General features: G+C 49.3%; 1 protein-coding gene across 1 annotated transcript; it reads left to right on the top strand.

Annotated features, from left to right (window-relative positions):
* The first annotated feature begins 7594 nt into the window (after positions 1 to 7594).
* On the top strand, positions 7595 to 21283 carry LOC133357500 (T-complex protein 1 subunit eta-like). Its single transcript, XM_061575463.1, has 12 exons — positions 7595 to 7715; positions 10451 to 10604; positions 11371 to 11477; positions 11992 to 12117; positions 12499 to 12551; positions 13368 to 13539; positions 14107 to 14271; positions 14751 to 14939; positions 16808 to 16905; positions 18443 to 18575; positions 19559 to 19765; positions 20801 to 21283. Exons 1-12 carry the CDS (start codon positions 7713 to 7715, stop codon positions 21023 to 21025), a joined length of 1632 nt encoding a protein of 543 aa, XP_061431447.1. The 5' UTR covers positions 7595 to 7712; the 3' UTR covers positions 21026 to 21283.
* The last annotated feature ends 2832 nt before the right edge of the window (positions 21284 to 24115 follow it).

Below are 24115 nucleotides of genomic sequence, written 5' to 3'. Positions count from 1 at the left end.
GTTGAGTCTATGGTACAGTGTTGAGTCTATGGTGCAGTGTTGAGTCTATGGTGCAGTGTTGAGTCTACGGTGCAGTGTTTAGTCCATGGGCAGAGTCTAAAAAAAAACAATAAGAACAATAGGTCACGGAGTGTACAGCACATTTACGTTAACAACTCTGCCACCGCTCCCCACTGAACACGTGTTATACCGTGTCAACACACGCGTGTTATTCATTCTGGCGAATTTCCCGATGATGCTGGATGTAATTACCAGCGAAACGCCATACTCAAAAAATGTAAATGTTGTGGGTTCACTCTTCAACATACCGATGGGCTAATGTAGTGAACTATTTGTCTTTTGTCAACGTGACACTTTTTTGCTGATTGGCCGTGTCGGGTGGTGGAGGGTTACGACACATTTATAAATAACGCGATCTAACCCAAAAACGTTTATTATGAATAATATTGGTCGCCTAAGCCTACGTGTCAACACGCGCGTGTTATACTACAGGCCCTACACCTGTGCTCACCACTCCCCTACCTACACGTGTTGTACCGTGTCAACACACACGCGTGTTATACTACAGGCCCTACACCTGTGCCCACCACTCCCCTCCCTACACGTGTTGTACCGTGTCAACACACGCGTGTTATACTACAGGCCCTACACCTGTGCCCACCACTCCCTTACCTACACGTGTTATACCGTGTCAACACACGCGTGTTATTCATTCTGGCGAATTGCCCGATGATGCTGGATGTAATTACCAGCGAAACGTCGTACTCAAAAACTGTAAATGTTGTGGGTTCACTCTTCAACACACCGGTGGGCTAATGTAGTGAACTATTTGTCTTTTGTCAACGTGACACTTTTTTGCTGATTGGCTGTGTCGGGTGGTGGAGGGTTACGACACATTTATAAATAACGCGATCTAACCCAAAAACGTTTACAGTATTATGAATAATAATGGTCGCGTAAGCCTACGTGTCAACACGCGCGTGTTATACTACAAGCCCTACACCTGTGCCCACCACTCCCTTACCTACACGCGTTATACCCTATTAACACACGCGTGTTATACTACAGGGCCTGGGCTTGGAGCCAGAGACGTTACTTGGCAGGCGCAGGTGCTCCCTGGATGTGTTCACTTCTCCGCTGGCTAGGTGCGAGGATTAATAGTAATTTACGTTTATTTGTAATCTACATTTCTATAAAAGGTAGCTTCTGCAATCTCTCATTTACTTGATACAGCTGTCGTGGCTGTGACGGTACCACCTGAAGACGGAAGCTTGTGTTGCCTCCGAAACGTCGTGATTTTTATTTTATTTTACTTTTTAATGTTTTTTACCTACGTGACTTTACCGAAAAAACCTAAGAATATGAATCATTGCAGTCACGAAAGCTTCAAATCTAGAATTAAAGGCAAAGTTGTGAGTATGTGTGTCTGTTCAAAATGTCTAGCGTACTTCCCGACATGCAACAAACTTTAAATTTGCCTTGTGGGTACTTTCCAGACGGTACACCATTTAACAATTATTAAAAAAAAGACTTTTTTTTTTCGGGGTGGGGGGAGCTCAATAATGCATTTTTTTTTCACGGCAAGTCAGCTGTGACGTCACATCAGTGGTTGCAACCCACCACCGTCTACCACTTTGCTCCTCCCATTCAAATGAACTCGTTCCACGCTGCATGCGCCCAATGATTTTTAGACACGTCCCGGGTGACGCTGTAAGCAATTGACGTTGTCTGCATCACGTGGAACACGCGCGCACCCACATAGGCACGCAAGCCTATTTTGGACCACATGTACACACATTGGAACACGTGTACACACATACAGAACATGCGTACACACACGGAGCACGCGTACACACACAGAGCACGCGTACACACACACGGAACATGCATCCACACACACAGAACACACATACACACACACGGAACACACATACACACACACGGAACACGCGTATACACACACAGAACACGCGTATACACACACGGAACACACATACACACATACGGAACATGCGTACACACACACGGAACACGCGTACACACACACGGAACATGCGTACACACACACGGACCACGTGTACAGGAAAACGTGTACAAGCGCACTGATATCTTAATCTTCACTTGAATCGGCTCTGTTCGTGCAAACAGCAGTCATTGCTGACGTCAGAAGGCGGCAGGTCACCTGACCGTGTGGGCGGTGCTAGCGATTGAGCGGGCGTGGCTAAGTAAAAGTGGGTGGGGGCTACCAGCTGACCCGTGTAACTCAACCTCCTCCTCATCCGATTCCTCTGTTCACCTCCTCCCCCTCCGACCCTCTTCATCGAAGTCTCCAGCAGCACGATCGCCGTCGTCGCCTTCTTCGCTGTCGCGCTCCGCACGCGTGTCACCCATCTGCGGTCTCCCCCCCCCCGGCCCCCCTTTGCGTCCTTCTCTCAGCAGCACTCCGTCCCTCCGCTGCTGAGCCTGATGCTGCCAATGGCCCCGTTGAAGGAGAGCAAGTCTTCGTGTGCCCTCGCCGCGGAGGGCGCATCGCAGGGGCACGACGGGCGCGACGCGTCTCTTCACCGGCCGGGGGAAGGCAGGGTGGGACGCATGAAGAAGTCGTCGAGTGTCGGCAGCTGCCTGCAGCTTCTCTCCCACCAGCCTTGCAGTGGCAGAAAAGGTGTGCACGTGGCAAGCCAGGGGGGTGACGAATTTGAAATTCAGAGGGACACTTTAATTGACTCGGATCCCTGAGGTCTGAGAGGGTGTGGATCTACTCTGCACTGCCAGGCGAAGAAGGCTCTGCGTCTGCGTAGGGCACCCTCCTTGGGGTCGTCCATAAATGACGTCACACACCTGGGGGGGGGGGTTAGAAATGTGACGTCACATCAAAATGCGCAACTTTAAATAAATATAGACAACACGTTCTACTTAATTAAATAGACTTTTTAATAAATGTTTTCTCCTACAACATCAGAGTGCAGCGCCACATTAAATACGCACTACAATGACAATAGTTTACAGCGATTTGAAGGATGTTTTATTTTTTTTGGGGGGGGGACAGAGCTTTGTGACGTCATATATAATTAGAACAATGGGTCTGTAGTAACAATAACAATGGGGGTGTAGTAACAATAACAATGAGGGTGTAGTAACTATAACAATGGGGGTGTAGTAATTAGAACAATGGGTCTGTAGTAACAATAACAATGGGGGTGTAGTAACAATAACAATGGGGGTGTAGTAACAATAACAATGGGGGTGTAGTAATTAGAACAATGGGTCTGTAGTAACAATAACAATGGGGGTGTAGTAACTATAACAATGGGGGTGTAGTAACTATAACAATGGGGGTGTAGTAACAATAACAATGGGGGTGTAGTAACAATAACAATGGGGGTGTAGTAACTATAACAATGGGGGTGTAGTAATTAGAACAATGGGTCTGTAGTAACAATAACAATGGGGGTGTAGTAACAATAACAATGGGGGTGTAGTAACAATAACAATGGGGGTGTAGTAACAATAACAATGGGGGTGTAGTAACAATAACAATGGGGGTGTAGTAACTATAACAATGGGGGTGTAGTAACTATAACAATGGGGGTGTAGTAACAATAACAATGGGGGTGTAGTAACAATAACAATGGGGGTGTAGTAACTATAACAATGGGGGTGTAGTAATTAGAACAATGGGTCTGTAGTAACAATAACAATGGGGGTGTAGTAACTATAACAATGGGGGTGTAGTAATTAGAACAATGGGTCTGTAGTAACAATAACAATGGGGGTGTAGTAACAATAACAATGGGGGTGTAGTAACTATAACAATGGGGGTGTAGTAACTATAACAATGGGGGTGTAGTAATTAGAACAATGGGTCTGTAGTAACAATAACAATGGGGGTGTAGTAACTATAACAATGTAGCCGGCCTCGGCAAGGTAAGGTAAAAGGTAAAAACAACGAGCCTACCTTTTGCCCTACCGTTTACCCTTAACCCATACAATTTACCCGATTACAGGGAAATTACTGGGATACTACACATGAAAAGGTTTATAACGGTAAATACTAAGTAGAGCGCCTTTCCATATAGAATACTCTCGATGATTCAAATTTTAAATTGAGGCCACAGACTGCGCTACGGAGCTTTTAGCGAGTGGTAAACAAGATATTTACCTTTTGATTTAAAGCTTTCGTGACTGCAGGGATTCATCTTCTTGGTTCTTTCGGTAAAGTCACGTAGAAGGGACGTAATAAAATAATAATAAAAAAGAAAACCAGGTCTGTCGAGGCGACAGAGTCTGAATGAGACTCTGTCGCCTCGACGGACCTGGTTTTCACCTGAGGACGGCTGCTTGCGTTGTCGCCGAAACGTCGTGAGAATAATTTTATTATGTTTTATTTTTATTATTTTATTACTTCCCTTCTACGTGACTTTACCGAAAGAACCAAGAAGAAGATATTTACCGGGTAATACTTCGCGCTTCCTTTACCCTACCCTTTACCTTACCGCTTGGCATGTCGACACCTTTACTATTTACCCTTTTACCCGGTAAAAAGGGTAAATTACCTTACCTTGCCGAGACCTAGCGTGTAGTAACTATAACGTCTGCACCAGTCTGGGGTTTTTTAACAATCCTTTATATTAAGTTCACTTGCTTGCTTGCTTGCGCGCTTACGATCGTGCAAATCTTTCGGTCGTTTTTGAACCCACTTCCCGTGATCCAATCGAGCTGACATTTTAATTTAAAATACCAATGTGATAAAAATGAAACTCTTACTCAAGAAAAACAGAAATGAATAATAAAATAAAACCGATGCCACGCATATAAAGGATTTATAGTGAAAAACTTTGTTTTTACGGGTTAATTTTTTCTTGATCAAAACTGCGGCGATCGCCATGAAGTGCAGTCACACAACCCGCTTTGACCGACACAATGCAGAGAGGGCTTCATCCAATCTAGCAGCGCTTCGCCAAAGAGCTGTAAGATATTAATGTTCCGTAAAGTGTCCGTATTTTATCGATTCTTTTTCTTTCCCCGTACAGGATTATGCCAAAACGAGGAGACGTCTATTGCAGAGGTAAGCGATATGAAACGTACACAAGTGACATTTAACAACGGCGTCGTAGAAAATACACCTGATTACAATGAATAAAGAACACTGAGTTAGTGATGCAACAATGATTGAGTCCCATCGCTCTGATACTTCAGTGTGGACATGGATTTATACTTGCTACTCACAAACTGGGAATTTGCTCAGCCTGCACTGGATATCCGCTCACGGCCAACATCAGTTACGATTATCTGAACCGGTCCTGGACCTCCTCTCCTAAGTCGGCTCAGCCTCAAATGAGTACCTAGTTCGGTGTGTCAACATCGCCACGGAGGAGAAAAAGGCGGCCGGGCGTGGTGCTGGCCACCCACCCCCTCGTGTGCCGTGCCGGCCTTTATAGGCGCTGCTCACTAACAGCACAGTATGTTAAGGCTATACGGGGAATCTTTGTCTTTTGAGATTTAATCAAGATAGCCCTAACTGATAATGTATGTGCGAACTTGAATTGACAGTCCGGAGGATCCGAACAGATGCTTCCCATGCCTAAAGATGCCTCAGCCAAAGCTGACACGTCAGCCTCCAAGCGACCTGGTGTTGCTCGATCCGGCACAAACGACGCACCAGACTGGGAGCAGCATACCGAAGACGAGGCTCCATCATCATCATCATTGGCGTCGTCTCAGAGCTGTGAGAATGACGTCACTAAAAGCAACAGCATCATCAGCGGCGGTGTCAGCGGTGGCAGCGTTGGCGGTGGCGGTGACAGCGGTGGCAGCATTGGCAGTGGCGGTGGCGGTGTTGGCAGCGGCGGTGGCAGCGGTGGCAGCATTGGCAGTGGCGGTGGCAGTATTGGCAGTGGTCGTGGCAGTGGTGGCAGCGGTAGCAGTGGTGGCAGCGGTGGCAGTGGCGGAAACGGCGGCAGCGGTGCCGGCGAAGGCGACGCGCCCGCGTGTGATGTGGGCGCGGGAAGAAAGTCCGAGGGAAGCGTGGACCAGCAGCCAACTCCGCGTCCCATCGGTGACCTTCGAGCGGCCACGAGCGCCGATCGGCGGGCTTTGGGTGAACGGGAAACACCACCGGCAGGTGGGGTCAGCCAGACGACGAACCGAGAGCCGAAGGAAAAGAGTGGCTCGAAGCAGCCGACGTTGTGCAGCACCCTGTGTAGTTTTTGTTAAATGCAAGCACCGTGACAGAGTTGACACTGGAATGGTGGTAGACGCTTTGACGTCGAATGACAAATGGGCGTATCGGCGGTACACCGGTGCAGCATAACGCACCGGGTCGTCATAACGCAGTGTGAAATAAAAAAGATAATGTAATCAGCAAATCTGTTTGTCGGTGCTTAATTGACCCTGTCGCGAAGTTTGACGCGTTTCGAAGGTTTATTCAGTCTGCGCTTCCTTGTAGCAGCGCATCTGATGGGCTTCTTTAGAGCAGCAGCGCATCTGATGCGCGTCTTCTTCCCTGCATCGTATCTACCAAAATCCTTCGCCTTGAAGAAGGTTCATCGGCCGAAGCGTCGTCCATTCATTTATGTTTCCTTTTAATGCCACAGTGTTGTTGATGAACGTGTTGTGTTGTTATTTGCGATTGTGCAACCAGGACTGCCTTGCTAACTAACGTATTAGCTGTCAACCACAACTGGACTGTATCCATGGTAAGCCACTTCGTTGAGCAATCATTCGTGGCCAGGTCGCTTCTAAAGAAGCTAATAAGTTCAGTGGGCCTTACCTAGTAAAATAAAAAAAATCGTGATTTTATAACCTTTCCTATACTTTGTACTCTGTTTTTGTTGTTGTTTTGTTTGTTGTTATTACGTTGTGATCCGCCCCTTACTGGACATAAAGAGCTTCATAGCTCATCGAATTTCTCCATCATAAATAAAGATTGTGACAAAATAAAAACATACTCGTGGCCCCCTGAGTAAGATGGCGGCTAAAGAAACGCGCCTGGACACCGGCAACCCCCTGAGTAAGATGGCGGTTGCTTCCTTACGGAAGTTGCGTCACAGTGGGGGGTGGGGTGGGGATCGGGGGGGGGGGCTTCCAGAACGTTCGCGGCCCGTTCTCTCTCGTCACGTGACGCTTAAGCGCCCCCCTCCCTCCCCCATTGCCCCTCTTCTATGGCCCCGCCTCCGTCCCATATGCCCCGCCCCTTTACCCCTGACCACGCCCCTCCTCAGTTAGCCCCTCCCCCTATGTCCCCGCCGCTTCGCCCATGACCCGACCCCTCCCAGTTTAGCCACGCCCCCATCCCCTCTTGCCCCGCCCCCTTCCAGCTTAGCCACGCCCCCTCCGCTCTTGCCCCGCCCACTTTACCCTTGACCACGCCCCTCCCCCGTTGGCCCCTCCCCCTATGTTCCCGCCGCTTCACCCATGGACCCTACCCCTCCCAGTTTAGCCACGCCCCTCCCCTCTTGCCCCGCCCACTTTACCCGCTGACCACGCCCCTCCCCAGTTGGCCCCTCCCCCTAAGTTCTCGCCGCTTCACCCATGACCCTATCCCTCCCAGTTTAGCCACGCCCCCATCCCCTCTTGCCACGCCCACTCCCAGCTTAGCCACGCCCCTTTCCCCTTAGCCACGCCCACCTCCCCTCTTGCCCCGCCCCCTTTACCCGCTGGCCCCGCCCCTCCCAGCCTCTCGTCTCCTCGTGCCGCGCGCGTCTCCTGCCGCCATGGTGAGTGTGTGTGCCTCGGCTCCCCCACCTCTCCCGGCATGGCCTACAAGCGCCCGCGAAGCATTCGCGAATCGCGGGGGGCCCTCACACGGCCCCCGCCACGCAGGGAGGCGGCGTTGACGCGCTCGGGTTCTAGACGAGGGAGGTCTCGCAGCGTTGGAGGTGCGGTGAAGCCCGAGGCCTGGTCCTCGGATAGAGCCCGGTTGGTTGTGTGGATTATAACGGGCGCGCTTTGCTCGTGTGTGTGTTTGTGGGTTCGCGTTGTGTGTTCGCTACGTCGCTCACGCCGTCCTCTGGCTCTCGCATTACGTCGAGAGGGGAGAGAAACGCGGCGAGTTTTTTTTATTTAATTCTGAGAGATTCTGAGGCGAACTGCGCGATGAATGGGGAGGTTTGACGGTTGACGCGAATCGATTCTTCCCCCGTGAATCGATTCCCCCCTCGTCGCGATTCCAGCTTATTTTTATTCTAGTTTTGTTCGCAGCTGGTTTTTAATTATTCTCGTCATGTTCCGTCTTTTACCCCTCCTCCCTCTTCAAAGTTTTGTTCACGCCGCGAGCATGAGAGCGATAGCGGCGTTTTAAAATACGCGAGAGTTGTATTAGTAATCGATTTGTGTTCGCGCACGTTCCGATCCAATTAATCGATTCATCAATGTCTCGCTCGTGCCGTTTCATCTGCGTTACCATCTTTGGCAGAATTATCTTTTATCTTATATTTACGTAGCGCTTTTACCCAAATTCGCCTCATAAGGTAACGTTGGCGAATAGTCATTAACTTATTTATACAGTAATAGGCGCGGCTCTGCAATTGCTCTCTCACGCCACTGCTGGAGGAAGCTTCTAGAAGGTGGAATAGATATTATATCGTGAATGCAATCAAGAGATACATTGTGAATAGATATTACATCGTGAATGCAATCAAGAGATAAATTGTGAATAGATATTACATCGTGAATGCAATCAAGAGATTTAAATCGTGAATACAATCAAGAGATATTAACCGTAAATACAATCAAACATCGTGAACGCAATAAAGATATTTAAATCGTGAATACAATCAATGGATATAAATCGTGAATACAATATAGTTATAAATCATTAATATAATCAAGATATATAAATCATGAATACAATCTATGAATATAAATCGTGAATACAATCAATAAATATAAATCGTGAATACAATCAATGTCCGATCGCAGTCCAGTACAGCCTCGTTCGGTAGAATTCGTTCTGTACATTATTTCGCCCAAAGCGATATATATAATTGATTGTAACATGATTAGATTAGCATATCGGGAATTTAAATCATTTGATTACCATACCTGTCAACCCCTTATTAGTTCCTAACTTATTAGACCAATTCAGACCTTATTAGTCACCCCGTGCCCTTATAAAACTCAACGTTCATTCTACAATATCACATCACAATGGAGAACACAATACAAATAGACCACATGTTTTTTGGCCGTATTGAAACGGCTATACGCCGTATGGACCTGAAAACTAAATGTCCCTCTACAAGAATACGGGTAAACCATATGGGTTGACACCTATGAAGGCCGTCACGACACACGAAGGGGTGGGTGGCCAGCACCACACCCGATCGCCTTTGTCTCCCCAGTAGCGATGGTTTTACACTGTACCAGGTACTCATTTGAGGCTGAATCGACCTAGGGGAGGCCCAGGACCGGTTCAGATAATCGTCACTGGTGTTTGCCGTGAGCGGGAATCGAACTCGGGTCGCCGGGTTCATAGCGCAGCGCGCTAACCACTGCACTACCGCTCCCCCAAAACCTACCCAGCGTTACACACACAGCGTACAGAGTGCCAGTCGGTAGGCACAGATCACCAAAACTAGATGGATAATACTGGAGGAGGAATCCGTTGATCTATATCAAGCTCTTTTTTCTACAGATGTCTTTATCATGCGTTCATAATGAATGTGTCCATGGCCATAGTGGATCGTAAGCATTCGGGACCCCCTCGACCTCATGTTGCGAGGAGTGGATGCTTTCTCGAAGCGCATTCATTCTAGCGCAGTGAAAGGGTTAAATGTTTTGTTGGCGCTTACGAAAAGGTGTGGCTATCGTCACGGTGAGCAATCCAGAGGTCGCCGATTCAATCTCCCGGCGCGGAAGTTGTAACAGTGGGAACGTTTCTTGCATGCCGCCAAGCCTCTATCCACTCGGCAGTAGACATGGGTGCACCACATATTGTCAATCGGCAGGTCGCGTGTGGTGGAGTAAAGTGTGGGTACTCCCACCTCTTCCAAGACGATTGACCAGAGTGAAAGAGTAGGCCAAATACTCCCTTTACGGCCTCTATAGAGCTTTGTCTAGTGGATGGCTTGCGTGTAAAGGCCTACCCAGGGCTGATAATCGATGAACAACCTTACTTGCCATGTTTGTTTGTTGTAGTACAGAGTTAGACTGATGGCCTTAATCTAAGTTGTCTTGTGGTTGTTGTTGGTTGTTTGACTTGCATCCCACTGGAATTTTTGCACACAGCGTTGGTGTACGGTGTTTTTTTCTGCAATATTTTGCTGTCTTTTCTTGGATTTTCTGTTTGCACTTAGTCGCATATTCACTTTAAGATGTTTTCTTGTTCATGTTTTTTGTTTGTTGCGGTTGCACCCGATTCAAGAGCCGAATGGCTCACAGGGCTATACCTAATAAATGAACTTAAACTTGAATGATGACCGTGCGCGTGTGTGTGTGTGAACGATGCCAGAACACGCCAATCATTCTGCTGAAGGAGGGCACGGATACGTCCCAGGGGATTCCGCAGCTGCTGAGTAACATCACGGCGTGCCTGGTGGTCGCCGATGCGGTTCGCACCACGCTCGGCCCGCGGGGCATGGACAAGCTGATCATCGATGATCGCGGTACGCAGGGGCACGTGCGGGGGACGTTGGTGTGGCTCCAGCAGGGGACGTGGAGGCAATGCATTGCAACTCTATCCTTCTACCAACCCCTCCCCCCCAAATCTCCCTCATCTTTTAGATTTGAAGCTTTCGTGACTGCAAGGATTCATACTCTTAGGTTTTTTCGGTAAAGTCACGTAGGTAAAACATTTTTACTTGATACGGCTGTCGTGGCTGTGACGGTTCTACCTGAAGACGGAGGCTTGTGTTGCTTCCGAAACGTCGTGAATTTTTTAATTTGTTTTATTTTTCTTTTATTAATTAAAATTTTTTACCTAAGTGACTTTACCGTAAAAACCTAAGAGTATCTCCCTCATCTTCCCAAATCCCTCATCTCCAAACTCTGTAGACGATTCAGAATGCTTTCAGATTTCTTCCCTGCACTTATACACGAGCAGGCACCACAGTGGCGGTTAACTACCTCGCCTGGTATACAGGAGGTTGTCAGTTCAACCCTAACCCTGATACCTGTATATTTGGAGTTTGCGTGTCTCTCTCCCCGTGGCCGTGTGGATTTTTCTCCGTGTCCGGTTTTTCCCTCCACATTTAGAATCGACGTGCCTTTAGAGCATTTTCCTGCTTTAAATTTCCACATGATAAGCCGCTTCGTTGAGCTATAATTTGTGGCCAGGTCGCTTCTGAAAAAGGATTTGCTGAATCAATGCCAGGGGAGTGGTAAAACTTTTTGTAATGCTTATAACATCGGCGTCTCTTGTGTGTTGTGCAGGAAAATCCACCATCTCCAATGACGGAGCCACAATCCTGAAGCTTCTGGAGGTTGTCCACCCCGCTGGCAAGACTCTGGTGGACATTGCTCGCTCTCAGGATGCAGAGGTGATGTGTGTGGTGTGTGTGTGTGCGCTGCGGCATGCACACAACTACTTGGCCAATCTGGCTGACTGGAGGCTGAGTAAATTCATAGTTTGTGAGTACCATGCATTAATCTGTGTCCACACTGAATCATCGGAGCGATGGGAATCAATTATTGTTGCATCACGAACTCAGTGTTCATTAATTTTCAAGAGGGGGGTGGCCACTTTCGCCGATAAGACATCATCAGTGTGAGGGCCGCCACACATTTGAAACCATTGTTGGGTTTGTGACAGCACGATGATGATGATGATGGGGGGTATTTTCACTCTTTGTGTATTGTCGGGGGGCTGCACTAAAGGCCACCAGGGGCCCGCCAGTGGCCCGCGGCCCTCGTACTGAAGACCACTGCTCTAACCTGTACCACGTGGTCACCGACTTGACCATACACATTTAGAGCATTGCTCTAAGCGTGTTGTTGCAATCTCCGGTGTCTCAAGCTGACGGACGTGTGCGCGTGCGTGGCTTTCCCGCTCAGGTGGGCGACGGCACCACGTCGGTGACTCTGCTTGCTGCCGAGCTGCTGAAGCAAGTGCGGCAGTACGTGGAGGAGGGGATGCACCCGCAGATCATCACGCGCGCCTTCCGCAAGGCCACCGGCCTGGTGCGTTTGGGAGCGTCGAACAACGTTACATTGCCAACCTATGAGCACAGCTCTTCGGAGTAGTCTGTTCCCCTATAACGCGGTGGTGGTTGCGTTCCTAAAGAACACCACGTTGTGGAAAAATGGCGTTAAAATTAATGATGTAGGTTAAAGCGCAGTCCGCGATAACACGTGAGATGTCGAATCGAGGGGAAGATGTTGGTGCTCGCTTTCTCTAAAAGTCGTTCAGTAATTAGGCATTGAAATCTAAACGCGTCTGTGAACTTATGCATCTAATTTTCTCCGGAAAACGCCACTCTCACTCACGTGAGTGATCGTCGTGAATGTCCTGCCTGCGTTGCGTGTGTGTGTGGTTCTTAACTTATCATTTGCACCTTTCAGGCCATCGAAAAGATCAAAGAAATATCTGTGCCGGTCAAGAAGGAAGATAAAGGGTTCGTGGTTTGATTTTGATTTACACTTTAAGAAAATGTAATTATTTTATCACCGGACCATATAAAGCAGGGTTGCCGCGATATAGTTTTGCACGGTAAGATACAAAATTAAATGTCAATATAATGATGTTCGCGATGTCAGTTTGTATGCATGTATATTGAACTTCTTTCGGACTCTACATAGCCATTCGTGCCAATCAGATTTGCGATTAACACCTCTAATTTAGTGCGATTAGCTCCTCCTCACGTTTGCAATGATGGTCCGCTTTCGGATGCGTTTCTGCGGCCGTCTGGAACGCCCTTCCAATATTACGAAGCCACTGTAGCTGTGCACTCTTAGATTGAAAACTAATTTCTTTAAAACTTGCAAGTTGTGTTTAGTTTGTCCACCCGCACCTCCTACGATTAGCACGGTTGGCTACGTACGGTGCGAAAGAAGTTGAGCGCACATATTTATTCATGACGATAACGATGATGACGACGAGGATCTCCTGTGTGTTTTGCGTCGCAGAGAGCTCGGGGCTCTGCTCATGAAGTGCGCCACCACGACGCTCAACGATTAACACCTCCACACATTTGCGATGATGGTCCGCTATTGGATTCGCTTCTGCGGCCATTTGGAATGCCCTTCCCTCCAAAACTAGGAAACTACTTTCTTTAAAACTTGCTTTTTGTGTTTAGTTTGTGCTCCCAGCACCTCCGATGGGCACGGTTGGCTACGTACGGTGCGAAAGAAGCTCAACACACACATTCATACATAGATGACGACGATGATGAGTAAGGTGATGACGATCTCGTGTGTGTCTTTCGTCGCAGAGAGCTCCGTGCTCTGCTCGTGAAGTGCGCCGCCACTGCGCTCAGCTCCAAGCTGGTCTCGCAGCAGAAGGACTTCTTCGCAGCGATGGTTGTGGACGCCGTGTCGATGCTGGATGAGCTCATGCCCCTCAACATGATCGGCATGAAGAAGGTGCAGGGAGGCGGTCTCGAGGTACTGCTGCTACTGCACGCGTGCACACGTACACACACATACGCATCGCGGTGTTCGCTTTTAAACGCTTTCCCGACGAAGGTTCCCCCAAGCTTTGATGCATTTTTAGAACTCTGTCGTGTAACGGGGGGAGGGTGACGAGGGCGGTCACAATAATCTTCGTAAAGATGATCGAATATTGGATAATAGTTGAGTGCTGCTGTTGGGGACTTGCCCTGTTTGAAAACTGGCCACGTTGATCAAACGGTTGCCCAAAACTTCGAGACACAAGCAGTGATGATGATGACGACAATCATCAATCCCTCGCCGCTTTGACCGCGCGTTCTGCACCGTTTGTTTGACCAAAATAACCGACGCACAAATGGTACTTGTGCTCATTTTGAATGCGATTAAAATCAGAACTACAATGGATATTTTCAGCGATTTTCTTTTTGCTTCCCCCCCGCTCCCTGCCTTCGGATGGTCAACAGTTGTTGCTGCAGCGATCGTAGTCGTAGTAGTGCTCGTATTTACGACGGTATCCCGCCTATGCCACTTGAACATCGACCGTTTCGTCGCGCCTTTCAGGACTCCCACCTGGTGGCCGGCGTCGCGTTCAAGAAGACGTTCTCCTACGCCGGCTTCGAGATGCAGCCCAAGACGTACGCGCAGCCCAAGATCGCGCTGCTCAACGTCGAGCTCGAGCTCAAGGCCGAGCGCGAGAACGCCGAAGTGCGCGTCACCAACGTCCAGGTAAAGGCGGTCCCCCCCCCCCACCGGCTTACGGAAGGGTTAGGGTTCCGTAGATCCTTGACCCGTACGTCGGAAATTGAACAATTTTCTCCCAAAATCAAGATAAAATCTCATAGCCGGAAATAATTGTGCCTCTCCTACCCAATTACCAGTTTGTTTTCTCTCCGTACTATATCGCGCTATCGTCTTACACAGAGATGCATATACTCACACAGAAGACCCATAGTTGTCGTCCCACCCCGCACCTTCTCCGATAAGCACGGATGGCGACGTACGGTGTGAAAGTCGTTCAACATACGTACATACTCGGATGATTCTAGGGCGGCATATACCCGAGTTTGTGTTACTTTTACGCTTGTTTACATCAGGAAAGCCTCACCGAGTGTCGGTTGACCACGTACCGCATGAAAGAAGTTCAACACACGTTCACACGTACACGCATTGCCGTGCGTCCGCGCGTCTGTCCGTCCGCCCGCCAGGACTACCAGGCGATCGTGGACGCCGAGTGGGGCATCCTGTACGACAAGCTGGCGAAGATCGAGGCGTCGGGGGCTCGCGTCGTCCTCTCCAAGCTGCCCATCGGCGACGTCGCCACGCAGTACTTCGCCGACAGGGACATGTTCTGCGCCGGCCGCGTGGTCGAGGAGGACCTGAAGCGCACCATGATGGTATGGGCGCCCCCGTCGACGCGCGAGCGCTCGCCTTGACAAGCCACACGAACCGCAGCGTCGTCGCTGGCGGGGGGGTTGGCGGTGACGCAAGCGATTCGGTGCAAGTGATTTGGCGCGCGCTGCGCCACGTACCCCGGCAGTACGGGTTTTCGATTCACCGCTCGCGGACGGCCACCGTGTGCGTTTGTCTGAACCGGTTCTGGGCCTAGACAGAATCGGAATATTATTACCGGAGGAGGAATCCGATTAGTGATATATAAAGCACTTTTTCACAGATGTTCAGTCAGGGCAACGGGGTAAGAACGTAGTCAACAACAAACAGTACAAAAACACGACAGGAGTGGAAAGTACAAGTAAGGGAAACAAAATCACCCAATCACATACAAATGAAACTAAACCATCCCCATCCTATCAGACACAGACCTAGGTCGACTCAGCCTCAAATGAGTACCTGGTGCGATGTGTAAACAACATCGTCACTGGGGAGACAAAGGCGGCCGGGTGTGATGCTGACCAATCCCATCCCGATTGCGAGCTGTGCTGGCCTTCATAGGTGCTGCTCACTAACAGCACTTGCCCCAGTAGTTTGTTAAGGCTGTACGGGGGATCTGGTAATTCATGATGATGCACCAGAGGTCGCAATCGGATACCCGATACCCGTACCCCTACCCGTTACCCGGCTACCCGTACCCGGCCTGGTACGGGTACCCGTTTGCGACCCTGGTGCGGTCGGGTACGGGTAAGCCGTGAGTCACTGGTGAGTAACCGTATGTCACTCATTTCCCAACGTCTTGTTTCTTCTCACAATTCAAGTTCCTAGAATCAACCCACCCGCACCTGCAACATGGCTTCATCCCAGAGGTCGCAATCGGGTACCCGATACCCGTACCCTACCCGATACCCGGCTACTCGTACCCGGCCGGGTATCGGGTAGGGTACGGGTCACCGTACGGGTACGGGTATACGTTTGCGAACCTGGTGCGGCCGGGTACGGGTACGGGATTGTAAACAATGCGTTTTACCTAATGTGTATATCAATGACCTCTCAAATTGCACAAAGATTAATGTTATCATTTTATTAACATTCTTTTGTTTTTCATAAACCAAGCTTTTAACTTTTTTTGAGTGTTTTATTGCGCCATCGTGGACACTGGAAACTTAAAAGGTTTTGATGTCCATAACATTATTTGGTACCGGTAACTTGTTTACATATGAATGTTTTGTGAATGAGTACCTCAATCAATTTTCTGTAATACCTTGTTATTGTAGATGTAATTATTATAATCCATTCTTTTGAAATATGTCGTCTTAATGTAGCTTCGATGTGGATAGTTTTCACCAATTGTCATTTTGCATCTCTAAATGAAAACCTGGTAAAAAAAAATCTGCTTTGGTCACATTGTGTTTGAGAATGTGAACGTGTTTGTAATATTAATGGCACAAAGTTAAACTAAAGCCATCGCATTTTTTTTAAATACTCAGCTTTGGCGCATCCTGCGAGTCACCACCATGTGCTTTTTTAAATCCTTCATATTAAGTTCACTTGCTTACTTAGGACCGTGCAAATCTTTCGGTCGTTTTTTAACCCACTTCCCGTGATCCAATCGAGCTGACCTTTTCCACACAGACTCGTTGTGCGTGACAATTAATGGTCGTGAAATTTTTATTCAAAAATTTTACACTTTTTAGGACAAAAATATTATATTTAATTACCAATTGCTTAATGGTGCAATGCAATCATCTGACCCATAGGTGGCAGCCATCTCAAGCTAGAGGACGAGAGGACTCTAGCCGCCACGCATATAAAGGATTTATAGTGAAAAACTTTGTTTTTACGGGTTATACTTATTTGGTTCCTTGCTTAGGCTTGTGGCGGCTCAATCCAGACCAGCGTCAGTTCCATGACCGACGATGTTCTGGGACGATGTGAGCTCTTCGAAGAGTTGCAGATCGGCGGGGACAGGTGAGGAAGCGTGGAACGGGCGGCACGGTGGCGCGGTGTTCGACCGCGTACGGACACGGCGGAACGTGCTGTGTAACTCGCGTCATTTCGTCGTGGTCCGGGGGAATCGCATCGTGGTGATGTCGTACAGCGGCGGGCTGCATCGTGTCGCGCGCGGCAAGCGAGTACAGGATCGGCCCTCTTGTCAGTCCGCCGCTGGCTTTCGCGACCAATGTCATCCATAATATAGTTTTGTTTGGGTTAGATCGCGTAAATATAGATGTGTCGTTAAAGAGAACGTGCCAATTTGTTAACAGTTCAGCAAACCGGTGTGTTGGAGAGCAAATCCACAGTGTGCTGTATTAGTAACTAATTGGCATGTTCTGTTTACCTGTCGGGTGGTGACGGGTTTAACGACACATTTATATTTACGCGATCTAACCCAAACAAAGCTGTATCTTTGAAGCTCTTTTTCACCGATGTCTAGTATAGGGCAGGTCAGAAAAGTTACAACAACAGACAATGCACAAAAACACGGAGTGCAAAATAGCAAAAATGGTAAGCAAGTCACTAAATATAAATACATTCTATAAGTTCGGTTTATCGAGATTGGCACGGGCAGCAAAAATGTTAACAGAACGGTCCCAGACCACACCAGGGTAACATCACACGGTAGTAGTAGTAGTAATCCCTCAATAAAGTTGGACATTAACACTGAACTATTGACACACTGCAGCATCCCTTCACCACGAGTACGTGGGCATGTTTATTTCCATGTGCAGTCCGTTCTCCTGTAAAGCCGCGTGTTGTTTTCCCGACGTGAATTTGCTAAAACGCGATGATGAATGTGTTGGGGAACACGTTTTTTTTATAACGCGGATGCGAAATGGATACAACGCGATCGAGTGAATGGAACTACGTCGCGCGAGTGAGAATAAGCGGTCGTAACGGCCGCATCGACGTAGCGTCGCACAAGGCATTGGGATGCTGCTGGATACTTCTAGACGCTACCCATTGCCACGTACGCATCTCACGTATGTTATCGCCGAGTGTAAATTACCCCTCTATTATAGATTATAACGCGATCTTTCCGTAACGCAGTGTTCTTCAGGAATGCAACTACTGCGTTACTGGAGAATAGACTATATATGTCTTGGTTCTTTCGGTAAAGTCACGTAGAAGGGAAATAATACAAATAAAACATAATAAAATAATTCTCACGACGTTTCGGCCACAACGCAAGCAGCCGTCCTCAGGTGAAGAACAGGTCTGTCGGGAAGACAGGTCTGTCGGGAAGACAGGTCTGTCGGGAAGACAGCGCTGTCTTCCCGACAGACCTGTCTTCCCGACAGACTTGTTCTTCATCTGAGGACGGCTGCTTGCGTTGTGGCCGAAACGTCGTGAGAATGATTTTATAATGTTTTATTTTTATTATTTTATTATTTCCCTTCTACGTGACTTTACCGAAAGAAGCAAGAAGATGAATCCCTGACAGGTCGCGAAAGCTTTAAATCAAAAAAGACTATATATGCGCGTGTGTTTTCACTCGTGTGTGAAGGTACAACTTCTTCAAGGGCTGCCCGCAGGCTAAAACCTGCACAATAATCCTGCGCGGAGGAGCTGAGCAGTTCATGGACGAGACGGAGCGCTCTCTGCATGATGCCATCATGATCGTGCGCAGAGCCATCAAGGTACGCTCCGTGCCTCGCATAGCCAGACAATCATCGTCGTCGTCATTTTAATATTCATACCGCGCCTCGGTATCATGCAGTGCATCTCAAGGTGCCGGAGCAAAGGGTTATATGAGATACAGAGATTCCTCTACTTACGAATGAGTTGGGTTCCAGGGGTCTGTTCGTAAGTCCCAACTCTACTCCCGTCGATTCCAAACGCGCTGTACGGCGTGTACACTGAAAATGGGGAACGGCTTTGAAAGTTGTATAATCTCCAGTAGATGTAGATGCCACTGCCACCATCTATTGCGCGGCAGTTGAACTTAAGACTCTCAGTCTCAACAGGCAATTGGACATACGGAGCAGGTTTTGTCCGTATCTCTGAAAGTTCAGTCCCTGCACTCAATCTATATTTGAGTACCAGTGCTAAAAATTATGAAAAATGAGAATAGGTTTTACCCTTTCTGGCAATTTAACAGGAGGTGTTTTAAGATGTTCACACACGAGATTGAAAGTCATTTCTTTAGATCTGCTTTTTTATGTTTAGTTTTTTTGACCTTCCCCGCGCACCTCCGATTAGCGCGGGTGACTATGTACGCTGAAAGAAGTTCCAACATACGTACGTGGAAGCGATTGCAATTCCTCGCGCCCCAACGTGTATCCCCTTTCGCAAACCAAACATAACCATCGGTGAGCAACGTTTTGCTTTCTGAAGGGGCCGACCCGCCCTTTCAGATTCCTTTGGCACGTTAGTACTGGCTCGGCGCGGGCCTCGGCATAGCCCGGTTGTCCCGGGGAGGTGGGGGAGGGTGGCAGAAAATATTAATTCTAGACTTGAAGCTTTCGTGACTGCAAGGAATCATATTCTTAGGTGTTTTCGGTAAAGTCACGTAGGTAAAACATCAAAATTAATAAAAAATATATGTTCATCGTGTTCATCGAATTACTGCTACAACAACAAAAAACCTTGTTGTCGTGCGTGCGTGCCTGCCTACGTGTAGAACGACTCAGTGGTGGGCGGCGGTGGCGCGGTGGAGATGGAGGTCTCCCGTTACCTGCGGGACGTGTCCCGCACCATACCCGGCAAGGAACAGCTGCTGCTCGGCGCGTACGCCCGCGCCCTCGAAGTGATTCCGCGCCAGCTGTGCGACAACGCCGGCTTCGACGCTACAAACGTTCTCAACAAACTGCGGGCCAAGCACGCCCAGGTACGTGCGTGCGTGCGCTCCCCCCCTCTTTTGGTGTTACTCGCAGTCCTCATCGTTGGCTTTGCTCGGCCGTGTCTTGAGTGTGTGTGTTGTCTGCGTCTCCCAACTCTGTTACTCTTATCTCAGTGTCTCTCCGACTGTTGTCCCTGTGTCTGTGTGCGTGTCTCTGGGGAGCGGTTAGCGCGCCGCGCTATGAACCAGAGGTCGCAAACGGGTTTTGATTCCTTACCCGTACCCGTACCCGGCTGCACCAGGGTCGCAAACGGGTACCCGTACCCGATACCCGGCCGGGTACGGGTATCAGGTAGGGTACGTGTATCGGGTACCTGATTGCGACCTCTGGGATGAAGCCATGTTGCAGGCGCGGGTGGGTTGATTCTAGGAACTTGAATTGTGAGAAGAGACAAGACGTTGGGAAATGAGTGACAATCGGTGACTCACCAGTGACTCACGGTCTACCTGTACCCGGCCGCACCAGGTTCGCAAACGGGTACCCGTACCCGAGTAGGGTACGGGTATTGGGTACCCGATTGCGACCTCTGCTATGAACCTGGCGACCCGGGTTCGATTCCCGCTCATGGCCAACACCAGTGACGATTATCTGAACCGGTCCCGGGCCTCCCCTAGGTCGACTCAGCCTGAAATGAGTACCTGGTGCGGTGTGTAAACATCGCCACTGGGGAGACAAAGGCGGTCGGGCGTGGTGCTGGCCACCCACCCCCTCGTGTGCCGTTCCGGTCTTCATAGGTGCTCGCTAACAGCACTTGCCCCTACAGTCTGTTAAGGCTACACGGGGGATCTTTGTCTTTGAGTCTCTTATCTCGGTGTCTCTTTGGCTGTTGTCTCTTGGCTACGCACGGTGCGAAAGAAGTTCAACATACAAGTCTTTCCGCGTCATTAAAAAGCGCATGCGTTTTGTCATTTGCGTGATAACACAAACACTCGCGTGTAGTTCACGCCTCTTGTATCGCTTCCGAAAATAAAAATAGAATAATAAATAACCACGCGCACGCGTCTCTCCGCGACCACCCCCAGGGCGGGCTGTGGTTCGGAGTGGACGTGACGACGGAGGACGTCGCCGACAACATGCTGGCGTGCGTGTGGGAGCCGGCCGTCGTCAAGATCAACGCCCTGACGGCCGCGTCGGAGGCTGCGTGCCTCGTGCTGTCGGTGGACGAGACGATCCGGAACCCGCGCTCCTCGCAAGAGGGCGGCGGAGGAGGCGGAGGCGCCGGCCGTGGCCGCCCGCACGCGCACTGAGTTCACCGCGGCGGCGGTGGCGGCGGTTGATCGCCGGGCCCAGGTCGATGTGCTGAAGTAAGGGGGGGCAGCTCGACGTTTTGGGCGCACAGCAAAGGCGCGCGCATGCCCAGTATACCCACGTAGAAGTTCTAGCACACACACACACACCCGCGTCGTCCAATGGCTGTCCCACGCTTTCTCCGCGTAACCTGCTTAACGAGCGTCAAGAACTGTCGAGTCCTCGTGAAATCAATAAAGAAGTACTGTTTGTTTGAATCGTTGTCGAGCGTTGTTTCGTTCTTTGTTTATGCTTCTTTACGTGGTCTTGCCCGAAGCTAAAAGTCAGCCAGAATGCACCAAATATTGTTCGTTAATCCGCTTGTCCTGGTGAGGGTTGTGGCGGCAGCGTGTTGAGTAGTGGTGGTCCACACCTCTCTGGCGACAGACTCAGCACTACTACACTATACACTACTACACTATACACTACTACACTATATACTACTATACATTACTATTCACGACTACACTATACACTACTATACATTACTATACACTACACTATACACTACTACACTATACACTACTACACTATATACTACTATACATTACTATTCACGACTACACTATACATTACTATACACTACACTATACACTACTACCCTATACCCTACTATACATTACTATTCACGACTACACTATACATTACTATATACTACTACACACATACACTATACACTACTATACATTAATATACACTACTACACTACTATACATTAATATACACCACTATACACTACTACACTATACACTACTATACACTACTACACTATACACTATTATACATTAATATACACTACCCTATACACTACTACCCTATACACTACTATACATTACTATTCACAACTACACTATACATGACTGTACACTACTACACATACACTACAAGACTCTCGCTCTTGGGGAATTCCCAGGCCAGCCGAGCGACGTGGTCCCAACCAACGCGTCCTGGGCCGGCCCCAGGGGTCTTCGCCCAGTGTGGGATGTTCAACAGGGCAGGGAACAGCTCCTGCTCGCATCGGTGACCACAGGCTGTGTGTGGGACAGAACAACGGTATACAATCCACTTCTACGCCCTGCCCATTCGCCAAAACCCATTTTACGTCGGGGGATGCGTTCCTGAAAGGTTGCGACGTATATCGAAGCGATGTTCGGGGGGGGAAGGGGGGGTAGCAGTTGTGGTTAAGTGGTGGTGGCGAAGGCTGAGAGATGGGCGAGGGGAGGCGATTCAAATCGGGTGGCGATATCGGTAATAAGCATAACCCATAAAACAAAGTTTTTCACTATAAATCCTTTATATGCGTGGCGGCTAGAGTCTTCTCGTCCTCTGGCTTGAGATGGCTGCCACCTATGGGTCAGATGATTGCATTGCACCATTAAGCAATTGGTAATTAAATATAATATTTTTGTCCTAAACAGTGTAAAATTTTGGAGAAAAAAAATTCACGAACATTAATTGTCACGCACAACGAGTCTGTGTTGGAAAATGTCAGCTCGATTGGATCACGGGAAGTGGGTTAAAAAACGACCGAAAGATTTGCACGGTCCTAAGCAAGCAAGCAAGTGAACTTAATATAAAGGATTTAATAAAAGCGACGGGGTGTTTGCGAAACGACGAGCAATAGGGAGGGGGGGAGGCGGAAATTCTGGGTGTAGAGTAAAGGGCCGTACCTAAATGACGTCACGCGATTTTGAACGATTTGTGACCGCCCCCCCCCCCCCCCACATTCGTAACACGACGTCACAAAAAGTCAGACCCCCCCCCACCTTAAATATGACTTCACAAAGCTCTGCCCCCCCCCCTAGACGCTGTCGCCTCGACAGACCTGGTCTTCACCTGAGGACGGCTGCTTATGTTGTGGCCGAAACGTCGTGAAAATTATTTTATTATTTTATTATTTCCCTTCTACGTGACTTTACCGAAAGAACCAAGAAGATGAATCCCTGCAGTCACGAAAGCTTTAAATCGAAATGTATTGTCATTGTAGTGCGTATTTAATGTGGCGCTGCACTCTGATGTCGTAGGAGAAAACATTTATTAAAAAGTCGATTTAATTAAGTAGAACGTGTTGTCTATATTTATTTAAAGTTGCGCATTTTGATGTGACGTCACATTCCTCACCCCCCCCCCCTCGTCACACATCGTCACAAATATCTGACTCCCCCCCTAGGTGCGTGACGTCATTTATGGACGCCCCCTTTGTCTCTGTGTGGCTTTGAGGCCTTGGCCAGTGGTCTCAGTGGCACCACTCCTACTCCCTGGAAGGACAATCCTCCACTCTGCCCACTCGTGGCTCCTCCTCCTTGTGGCTCCTCCTCCTTGTGGCTCCTCCCCCTTGCTCTTCGTGGCTCCTCTTCGCTCCTGCTCGTGGCTCCCCCTTGTGGTTCCTCCCCCTAGCTCTTCGTGGCTCCTCCTCTACGTGGCTCCTCCTCTTTGCTTGTGGCTCCTCCCTCCTTGTGGCTCTTCGTTCCTCATCGGTGGCTCCTCCTCCTGCTTGTGGCTCCTCCCTCCTTGTGGCTCTTCGTTCCTCATCGGTGGCTCCTCCTCCACGTGGCTCCTCCTCCTTGTGGCTCCTCCTCCTCCACGTGGCTCCTCCTCCTCGCTCTTCGTGGCTCCTCCTCCTCGTGGCTCCTCCTCCCTCTTCGTGGCTCCTCCTCCTCCCTCTTCGTGGCTCCTCCTCCCTCTTCGTGGCTCCTCCTCCCTCTTCGTGGCTCCTCCTCCTCGTGGCTCCTCCTCCCTCTTCGTGGCTCCTCCTCCCTCCTCCTCGTGGCTCCTCCTCCCTCTTCGTGGCTCCTCCTCCTCGTGGCTCCTCCTCCCTCTTCGTGGCTCCTCCTCCCTCCTCCTCGTGGCTCCTCCTCCCTCTTCGTGGCTCCTCCTCCCTCCTCCTCGTGGCTCCTCCTCCCTCTTCGTGGCTCCTCCTCCCTCTTCGTGGCTCCTCCTCCCTCTTCGTGGCTCCTCCTCCCTCCTGCTCGTGGCTCCTCCTCCCTCCTCTTCGTGGCTCCTCCTCCCTCCTCTTCGTGGCTCCTCCTCCCTCTTCGTGGCTCCTCCTC

The sequence above is a fragment of the Lethenteron reissneri genome, chromosome 58 (genome assembly GCF_015708825.2).
Source record: "Lethenteron reissneri isolate LAM-NWPU_2019-01 chromosome 58, ASM1570882v1, whole genome shotgun sequence".
Lineage (NCBI taxonomy): Eukaryota > Metazoa > Chordata > Hyperoartia > Petromyzontiformes > Petromyzontidae > Lethenteron > Lethenteron reissneri.
Note: the sequence above shows the minus strand (reverse complement) of the source record. Positions and strands in the feature narration are given on the sequence as shown.

Coding starts and splice junctions, on each gene's coding strand:
- LOC133357500 (XM_061575463.1), top strand. Junction 12,118..12,498: donor TCCGCAAGGCCACCGGCCTG/GTGCGTTTGGGA, acceptor TGCACCTTTCAG/GCCATCGAAAAGATCAAAGA. Junction 18,576..19,558: donor TCGTGCGCAGAGCCATCAAG/GTACGCTCCGTG, acceptor GCCTACGTGTAG/AACGACTCAGTGGTGGGCGG.